The sequence below is a fragment of the Akebia trifoliata genome, chromosome 16 (genome assembly GCF_017979445.1).
Source record: "Akebia trifoliata isolate Shusen 1 chromosome 16, ASM1797944v1, whole genome shotgun sequence".
In the NCBI taxonomy this organism is placed as follows: Eukaryota; Viridiplantae; Streptophyta; class Magnoliopsida; order Ranunculales; family Lardizabalaceae; genus Akebia; species Akebia trifoliata.
The window spans coordinates 852,315-862,697 of record NC_141390.1 but is presented as its reverse complement, the minus strand read 5'-3'; the positions used below and the strand labels follow the sequence as shown (position 1 = coordinate 862,697).

Here is a 10,383-nt window from a genome sequence, read left to right as displayed (position 1 = left end):
AGATTGATTTTGATACTAACATCAGTATAAAAAGTTCGACACATGGATGTTTCATCCATACTTCGATTGAATTACACATTAAAAGTAGATTTGATTTGTTATTATAGATACTTTCCTCGAGATACAAGTGAAAAAATATCTATGATTCCTATCCACTCTCATGTCAAGATGTACGATATGAGGTCACTCCAGCACAACTCATATAAATAATACAATATATTGATACATAATTTTAAGTTGAATTAAACGAGTTGAATTATTTGAGAATCAATTTGGGGTGAGATAAAGATATCGTGGTTTTAAAATCGTCTGCATTGACTCATCCAAGATCCGGTATGATCATCCAACAACTTGGGTTCTTATATATATATTTTTTATAAAAATAAAAATTAAATATTTTTTATTTAAATAGAAATTTAATCCTTGACTAGAGTATATTCTAAATCCACTTTATATTTTTATAAAGTCAAATATAATTATTTTGATTACAAATACATATGAACCGGATGAGTCAGCTCGGTTTTTGTTTGGGCAGAGACGAGACGAAATACCGAGTTTTAAAACCAGGGTTTTAATGAGGATGTCAGGGGAAAAAGAAGAGGAAACCTCATATGTTTCTCCTTCGATTCTTGAGAGTTCAGAGTAAGATTTAGTTTTGCGGAGTTTAAGGTAACTAAATTTAATTTCTCTGCAAATTCTTTCTGTATAAAAATTGTTTATTACAGTAAATTTGGTTTCTTTTTTTTCTTTTCTTTCTCTTTACTTATGTCTGTATATGTATTGATTGATGATGGGTATAAATATAACTTGGATTTGATTTCTTATTGCTTAAGGGGTACCTTCAGATTCAATTTATTGTTTCTCAAATTCATGATTTTGTGAATTTCTCTCTTGGATTATTGGTTTATTAAAATGAATAATTTTGGGGATTGAGTATCATCCAGATTAGATAACATTAATTAATTAAAAAAATTCCCACAAAGTATGTTGATAGTTTGATATAAGTGGATGATTTTGCATTCTAGGATTGGGTCTGCTTGGATTGTCATTATTGCAATAAAAAGATATTTTGGGCATAAAATGTTTTGTATTTAGCTATCAAGCAAAAGTGGTGATCCAAACAGGCCAATATTTTTTTCTTTTTTGATGAAAATAGAGCATTATTGTAGGGTTGTAGCTAGTAAAAGAATTGAGTCTTACATTTGTAACTGTTTCACTTCTGGTTTGTTATCTACCTCTATATTTTGGAGATGGGGTCGAATCCACAGCCTTATTATTTCAATCCTTGTCTCCTAGACATAACGTTTCTACTTTATTTACTTAAATGCATGTATAGGTCAACATGTATTTTTGTCACATTAAATGACATAAGCTCATTTGTCTCACATGGAGATGAGTCAAGGGCTGATTTTAATGAGGATAATATGATCACCATACAGACCATTCTCAAAAGAAGAAAAAAAAATTCAACATCTTTTAGAGCTTTTAACACAATTATACGTGGATCTCAAGTTATGGTGAGATGGATGGTCCGTAAAAATTTCAATTTGTAATCCACTTTTTATGAAGCTATAAATGTCAGAAGAGCTGATCTTTTCATGGGGATGGTCTCCATGATAAAGAGATCATCCTCACCAAGAAACTAGCCTTTGAATCATATCTATGTAGGTCCTATGAGCATGTGAGCGTGTTTAAAAATTATTTGTCAACCTATTCCCACCCATGTATGTAATTATGGGTGTATAATGTCTCATTTGTCTTCCTTTATTCAAATTTGAGTTACTTCCCTGCTACTAGATTTGTATAAAGATCTAATTTTCAAGATATTTAATTATTAGTCTTATTTTCTGCAACTTTTGTTCATGCTGTTAGTTGGGACTTAAGCTAGCTCGAGTGGACAGTTCAGATTTTTCCAGACCAAGAATGGTTCAATTGTTCTTATCTGAACCGATATGGAATGATGATGGAGATAGTGATGCTGTGAAACAAAGAATATCTTTGCTTAAGAAATTGGAATCCATTATCTGGTCACTAATTACATCAGGTGGTCGGTCTGAAGCTCGGTTATGGCTTTGCAACACTATATCTTGTTTAAGCACAGTTACTCCTCAAGTTCAGTGTGATCTATATGTGAATCTTTTGAGGTGTAAACCACCAAACATGGCCTTAGCTGCCCAACTCTTGCAGATGATATTTGAAAAAAGGCCTCATAAAGTTGGGCCCATCATAGCTAAGAAAAGCTACATGCTTGAGAAATTTTTTAAAGGCAAGTCTCTCTTACAAATCATGAATTTGTCAATATGTTTATCTGAAGTTGCATCTCATTGCATTTAGTAGTTTTGTAGTTTGAAGCTTCTTCATGTAGCATATTATTTCTTAACATAGGTGGTATGGTAGATAGGGATAACTAATTTCAGTTTCATATCTGTGTCTGTAAGAAAATCTATATATTTTCTCACATTTTTTTTTACTTGTTTATGTTTATTATACCCAAGTCATAATTTTCTTAAATTTTGGGGAACCATAAACCATACTCTTTTTTTTTTTTTTCGGTTGTAATTTTTTTCTTTTTTTCTTTTGATGGGTAAGCTGAACTCAAACCCACAACCTCAAAGTTGCTTTGCAATGTGTCAAAACCAACTGATCTATGGGTCTAAGCCCCCATTTTTTTTTATCGGTAAGTTGGACTTGAACCCACAACCTCAAAGTTGCTTTGCAATGTGTCAAACCAACCGAGCTATGGGTCTAACCCCACCACAAACCATATACTTGCATGCACACTTATCCATTTATGGAGAACTCAATTTACCCAGCGTGTGGGACCCACATGTCTATCCCCATGCGAGGACTCGAAGACATCTTTCGCAAAGACTCCTACTACATGTTCAAATTTATTCTAAATTAATGTTGCTAGTTGTTCTATTAAACTCTTGGATATGTGGGTGGGCTTTGCAGGAAACCCACGGCGTATATTGCAATGGTTTGGTAATTTTGCTGGAGTTGGTGAATCCGAGCACAGAAAAGGTGCTAGGGCGATATCCCAGTTTGCTTTTGTGAACCGGGACATTTGTTGGGAGGAGCTTGAGTGGATGGGGAAACATGGGCAATCACCAGCAGTGGTTGCTACAAAGCCTCACTACTTTCTTGATTTGGATGTACATCGGACGGTGGAGAATTTCCTTGATAATGTACCTGAATTTTGGTCATCAGATGAGCTTGCTGAGTCACTAAGAGATGGTGAGATTTTGCTCATAGATACAAAATTCTTTATAGATTTTTTTGTTGATTTGATGTATGAGGAGGAATCGAAAGAAGTGTGGAAAATCATAAATGACTTTTTGATGGAGGAGACATTTTCTTCTCTTTGTCACCACCTTCTGATAATTCTTGAAGAGCAGCATCTACGTGCTTTCTTGGATTCGATTTGTAAATTTCTCACCCCAAGAATGGAATCCAAGTGTGTTGGTCACTCGTCTTATTGGCTTGAGGTGCTATTGTCTGTGCACAATGGTTGCCCATCTATTGATGAGTTACTTCTATTAAATGCTGTTATTAACCAAGGTCGCCAACTTTTGCGGCTTGTACGTGATGAGGAGCATGAGGAGCAAAAGGAGAAAATTGAAGAGCTTGTCTTGGAGTTCAAAAAGGCCTTGAGCATTGTTGATGCCTCACTCATGAAAGAATGTGTGCTGGCTAAGAAGGCGGACACAGTGAAATGGCTTGGGCTTCAGTCGTGGATTCTTCACTATAGATTGTTAAACGAATGTGAGAGTCATGAGTCGTGGGAAGCATTATTTATCAAGAATGGGATAAACTTTCGTAAGTCTAATAATTATGACTTGTTACATTTTGATGGATCCCCTGAAGAACAGGAGTCCCATTTGGATGATGGGGGTTCTATTAGATCCAAGCAGAAGAAGAAAGCAAAACCCAGAAAGAAAAGGAGAAGAAGGTATGGTTTTGATGGCAGCTATGACAACGAGCTGATAGATATGGATACATCATGTGCATCGCTGGGTTTGCAGTCTAGAGCTGGAAGTTGGTTTCTCTCAACAGATGGTTATTCCTCTTCATGGGATAGTGTATGATTTTCTACCATTTCATTTAAATTCTATAAGTTATTGTGTTTCAATTTTTTTATGTAATGTTTGTATACTTGTGTGCTCGTTACCATATGTATATTTGTGATAAACAAGGTTCAAGTCTTGCTATCAAAATAAAGGTCCAATTCTTGATTGTGTATTTAAAAAACTCGTAATATTCTAATCATCTTCACGTGTTTGTAAACCAGAGATTTGAATTTTTCTATTATAATTAAAATCAAAGAAACTGAGCTACAGACTATGAGATAGCTTTTGTAAACTCAATACTTCAACCAGCTACTTATTTTCTTATTTGCATCAAGAATCAGCTGTATACTTGAAACACCGATCAAATGAAGTGTATCAACTGAATATTTGATTGTGTGTACAGCACTTAAAAAAATATTGAAGAAATTGGACTACAAGATAGAGTTTTTAAAATCAAAACTTCAAAGAACTAACTGAATATTGTGAGTCTTTGTGGATGGTGAGGGTAATTGGTGCCTACAGAACCCAGTAAAAGTTCAAAAACTCAGATATAAATGTGTAAGGAACCTTTCCAATTTGAATAAGTTAATTGTGTGGCTGGTTGAGTTTCAAATGGACCCAAGTTCAGGCTGTAGTGGAGTCTCAGTTTCATGTTTTTATTCCTTGAGTTGACTGGAGAAATATGGTTCATTTTGCAAACACAGTTTTTGGTTTAAGGTATAGACGATGACATAAACAAAAATATGCCTCATCTGTTTGTAATCACTATTAAACTTGTACAACAACAATAGCCCAACTTCGTTTTGATTTATTAATATCTCATGCCGTTCTTTTTTCCTTCCTATTCAAGCATTCTGGTGAATCAACCTTCTTTATGTCTTTTTAATAGTTTATGACATTCTTCAGCCCTAACTTTCCATCTCATTACCTAAGTTGTTGTATTTTAACGTCTTTGTTATTAAAATGGATTGGGCATTTAGGTCATATTTTGTGGTGTCTTTATTACAGGGTTTTTTTTTATTGTTTGTCATGCCATTTATGTAGGTGGATTTACCAGAACACCTTGCCAAGCACTGCTTCTCTACATGGATGAAGTGGGTTTGTTCCAAGTGGAGAGGCCTGTAACATTCTTAACTTCGATTCAACTTCAGATATCCACCTGTACGATAACTCAGCTACGTCAATGTGGTGCATGATGCTTGGAAGGGAGAAAGTCTAAGGTAGTATAATCGTTTAAGTGTAATTGAAGTCTATATAAAGTCTGTAGGTGATGTCCCATGTTGGGAAACAGGGCAGTCAGGGCACTATCACAAAATTTGCCAAAATTTTCCAGGACATTAGGAACAAAAAAAAAAGGCTCATAAGCGGTTGACAAATTAATAGGCAAATTGTTCGATCGTTTTTTTTTCTTTTTTTTCAAATTTATTCTGAACAATTGAATAGGTAAGCTCCACCTTTCTCTATCTCTTGAAACCCTAACTCCGTAGTGCACCTATTTTATTTCTTAAAAAGCTATTTTATAACCCGCCCCCTAGCTGTATAATTGCCGAATATGAACTCATTTACATGGTCGGGAAAGACACATGGTTTGATTAGTGTTACCGAGATCTTATAGGTCAAAATTCTGTTCTCTCGGTCCATGATATCCAATATCACATTCTTTAAGGTCAAGGAGCTAGTATGGGAAAGGGTCCATCATTTAGTCTACCTGGGGATATGGCTCGTAATCCACTATCAATAAGTGATCTTGGAGGTTTGATGAAAGAGACCCATTGAATGGTGGGTCTGCCTAATAACACATGGTAGCTAATTTTTATTTTTATTTTTTTATCTATAGCTTGCTGGGATCAAACCCATGGCTTCATGGTCTGCTAGTGAACTTCTGTTTAAATTGGGCTATAGTCTTGGTAACTTTTATTAATTACTTTTTCGTTAATGGTGCTGTTTTTAATTCGCAGGCTTATGCTTATTGAATGGCATGAATGAATTCACATTGCAATACATCGTCATCCCTGTCATTTAGTTCTGGATTCTTGAGCAACTGAGATTCGAAGGTTAGTTTCTTCCTTCGAAAATACACTTCCATAAACCTTATTTACTACACTTTTGTTTTGATTAATTTTGATCTACATATCGTAAATAAAACTTCTCACAACCATGCAACATCTTGCCATGCACGCATAGTGACAAAGTCAGGTTTCGAGAATAATTCGGCAAGAGAAAGCTTCAGAAAAAGTCGGGAAAACATTGGATAAATTAAAGATAACAAAAAAATTAAATATAAAAATGTAAAAAAAAAAAAAAAAAAGCACTTCTGTGACCTTTTCAAAAAATCGTTGATTAAATCTCATGATTTAATCATCAACATTTAAAATCATGATTTAATCGCAAATTTTTGTCACTACGCATGCGCAGAAGGGGGTAAATCCATTGCTTGTCACTCCTTTTGTCATTGTTCGAATGGTAGACATATGGTAGAGAGACCACAGGACCGGGTAGATAGGCAGGCTGACACCTGTGGATGTCAACTTGCTAGGACCATTGGCATTTTGGGCCTGCTTGGTACACCTTCAAATTCACAAATGTTTGCACAACAAACAATTATAAAGCGTTTTTAAAGGGTTTACTTTGGGATAGTTTTGTAAAGGGTTTAGTTCAAGGTAGTGTTTTTAAAGGTGTTGTGAGCCTTATGTCTTGGCACGCACTTTGGGTGATTGGGTGAAGCTTATTAATGCCTTGAGGTGCAAGGAATAAAAATAAACATAAAAATAGTTAAAATGGGGTATCGCCCCGTTCGTCATTTGCTGGGATATTTGGAAGGAGAGAAATAACCGTATTTTTTTAAGAAAAAGAGTTTTTGATTCATGATCTTTATGTCTGTTATGGGTCTTTTGTTCCTTTGGGGAAAGCTGTATAAAGTCTTCAAAGGGATCTTCTTTGAAGATCTCGTTGTTTGGTGGGAGATGGTTTGTAATCTAGAGAATCCTTAAGTGGACCTTGTCTTTTTGTTGAGTTTATTCTTCGGGGCCACCTCGCTCCCTTTTTATAAAATTTAAACTAATAAAAAAAAACAAAAAAACAAAAAGTTAAAATGTGTCTGCGACCAAGAGGCGCTCAAATTGTGTACACCTCAATGTGAGGTGTGATTGAGGTTGATATACCTTTTGGCCAAGGTGCATGCTTCACATTGTTCTTTTTTTCTTTAATTATTTTTTATTTGAAATTAATAGACTTTATTTTATATTTTTTCAATCTTTTCTTCTCATTCTATTCTTTGGTCCTCTTCTTCTATTTCTTTGTTGTTGCTGTATGCAACATAATTGGGGGGTATTTTGAAATAAATTTGATTGTAATAGTAATATATACATGAAAGTCGTGCATCGATTTGAACCAACAATTGGTAGGTTTAGAAGTTTCAAAATGAACCAATCTTTTGTGAGCAAGATCTCATAGAGTGATCCGGATCATCCTCATGAATATTCGTATTCTATGTGGGTTCTTACAAACTCATGTAAAAATAAAATAAAAATTAAATTAAATTAAATTGTATTCAAAATAACCTTTACTTGGCTATTAAACTTTTATTGGTTATTTTCTTTACAGGAAATACTGATTCTTGCAACACTACTTCACTGGTGATTTTGAAATGTGATTTGTTGGAGGTCAAATATGGTAGAGCTCCAAGTGCTTGCACTCACTCTTGACTTATTAGTATTTGAAGCCTCTCTCTCTCTCTCTCTTCTTTTATCCGTTTTAGAGTCTTCTTCAAAGATAATTCTAACAAGAAGTCTAAGAGAGAGATTTTAGTGTTTCATATGTAATTTCATCAATTGGGTGTCATAAGAAAAAATTGATGTGACAATAGAAGTTCTCTAATTTTTTCTAAATATAGTTGCAAAATTCCATCTTCTCATCTGATTTGTGTAAGTACCAACCTCAGGAATAAAGAAAAGAGTGGAAAACATATTACAACATTTTATAGATTCGTGATAATATGACACTCCCCTTGGACACATCCTACGCCCCTCCCATCATAGAACCATAGATCATTTGCCTTGGGATACATAAGAAAAAGATTTATGCTTACGTGTATCCCGATGCAAATGATTTATGGTTCTGTGATGAGGGCATTTGTCAGAAGGGGGCGTTAGGAATTTTTTTAAATATGTGGTGTGACTTAAAATGGTATAATGTTTTAATTTGTCGTCTTCATATTTTATCTGTGATCACTTCAAGAAATAATGGAACAAGATTGAATTCTCTAAGAATCTCAATGCTCTAAGAATCTCAATGGATACACTTAAAAAGATATTAATTTTTGAAAATTGTAAAGTTAAAATATTTGTTTGGGTTAACTTTTTTATTTTTTTTATATTTTAAATTATTACTTTTAAAAAGTAAGAGAGAGAGGGAGAGAGCTGTTATTGGCACTCCCAACTTTTACTTATTACACACTAATTTCTTAAATTATTTATCACATCCTAATTAAAGATTAAAAAATACTATTCAAACATTATAAAGGTTTGGCACAAGTTATTATTTCAAATTCTCAACATTACAAAACATTATCACACTCATTGGAACAATTTCAGTAGCTATTTACAATTATAGTTAAGCTCATATAAAATCCAGAACCTAAAAAAAATCTATCAAAAAAATATGAAAGAGGTTCTAATGGCACTCCCAACTTTTACTTATTCTTAATCATTCATTTATTTTTAATTAGGGTGTAATAAGTGAAAGTTCGGGTAGCTCTAAAAAATTATTTTCTATTTTCTAAACGTTATTTTATCTAAAAATTATTTTTTTCCACAATTACTTTCTACTTTGTATGCAAACAAAGTTTTTATTTATCAATTGAAGCATTTTTAGAGGAAATCATTTCCTGCAAATGTGGATTGGATAAGGTTTGGATCTTCTCAATTTTCTACAATGACGGTTAAGGCAAGGGGAAAATGGATTGAAAATGGGATTTAGTAGATTAGAAATAATTTATTACAGAGGTTGAAGAGCTTGAAGATATCTGATTTTTTACTTTTCGGTGGTAAACATCAACGATTTTGACTAGAAGTCAAAGGTGAGGGCATTTATGTAATTATCATTGACCAATGCAAATCTATTCAAGGAGTTATGTTTAAGGTATTCCTTAGGCCTCAACATTGTTTGTGCTTATAACACACAATGAAGAAGGTTCCTGAGAAATTAGGTAATTTCAAAGAACGTGAAGCAATTGTTCAAAAGTTGAAAATGGTAGTGCATGATTATTTAAAAGTGGAAGAGTTTGAACATGCACGGGATGAAATGATTGAAGACTTTACATTGCAAAATAATGATTGGCTTCAATCTTTATATGAAATTTGGCGTAAATAGGTCTCAATGTTTGTGAAAGATCACTTTTGGGCCCGAATGTCTACGACTCAACGGAATGGGACTATGAATACTTTTTTCGATAGTTATGTAAATTCAAAAACTTCGTTAAAGCAATTTATTAGTCAATATGCGTTTACATTGGAAATGAAGTATGAAAAGGAAGCTTTGATGGATTTTAACTCATTTCATAAGGAACGAGAATTACTTATGCCTATAAAAAAAAAACAATTGTACTCACTTTACACAAGTAACATATTTGCTAAATTTCAAGAAAAAGTGAAAAATGTGGTAAATTGTCGATACATACTTCTATCTCAAAATGAGTCTTTTTTTACATGTGAAGTAAGAGAAAGGATAACAATTGAGGGGATTAATGAGCTCATCGTGAAGAAATTGGTAGTTTTTTTTTCAATGCAGAAAAAGTAGAGGTGTAATGCATATGTCGCTTATTTGAGTTTCGAGGTATTTTATACAACCATGCAATATGTGTTCATGATAATAATGATGTCACAAAGCTTTTGTCTCAATACATTGTACAACGATGGAGAAAGGATTTCAAGTGTTTGTATGGCTTCAAGCGTTTGATGAAGTTGATATGTTTATATGTGACTCGAGAGATCATTATGACATTAAAGAAGTTAGTTAACTTGTGAAGATGGGTTAGTTGACAAGATGAGAGGTAGAGACTAGAGCCGCTGCTTGTGCCCACACCATCAGCCAAGCCTTCACATCTCTTGGATCATCACCTGCATCAATTAATTAACAAGTTCATTAGTTTTGAAATCTCTTTTGGCCAAAATATGATAATTCATGGCCTCTACATATAACAACAATAAAAACATGACACAATTACCCAAATAGAGAAATAAAAGAATAAGGAATTGAGCAATCTAATCAAGAAATTAGAACTATGAATCTTTTTCTATCAATATTTCTTTTTAAA

General features: G+C 33.6%; 1 protein-coding gene across 1 annotated transcript; it reads left to right on the top strand.

The window, feature by feature from the left end:
- Positions 1 to 568: 568 nt before the first annotated feature.
- On the top strand, positions 569 to 7,983 carry LOC147382149 (uncharacterized). The gene is made up of 6 exons (XM_086429166.1): positions 569 to 669; positions 1,873 to 2,266; positions 2,956 to 4,082; positions 5,115 to 5,290; positions 6,029 to 6,124; positions 7,674 to 7,983. Exons 2-4 carry the CDS (start codon positions 1,924 to 1,926, stop codon positions 5,193 to 5,195), a joined length of 1,551 nt encoding a protein of 516 aa, XP_086285292.1. The 5' UTR covers positions 569 to 669; positions 1,873 to 1,923; the 3' UTR covers positions 5,196 to 5,290; positions 6,029 to 6,124; positions 7,674 to 7,983.
- Positions 7,984 to 10,383: the final 2,400 nt, after the last annotated feature.

What these genes read in the sequence shown, in the direction of transcription:
- LOC147382149 (XM_086429166.1), top strand. Translation starts at nt 1,924, where the DNA reads ATGGTTCAATTGTTCTTATCTGAACCGATATGGAATGATGATGGAGAT. An exon ending in GCTTGAGAAATTTTTTAAAG is followed by an intron (nt 2,267 to 2,955) that starts GCAAGTCTCTCT and finishes TGGGCTTTGCAG; the next exon opens with GAAACCCACGGCGTATATTG. An exon ending in ATTCCTCTTCATGGGATAGT is followed by an intron (nt 4,083 to 5,114) that starts GTATGATTTTCT and finishes CCATTTATGTAG; the next exon opens with GTGGATTTACCAGAACACCT.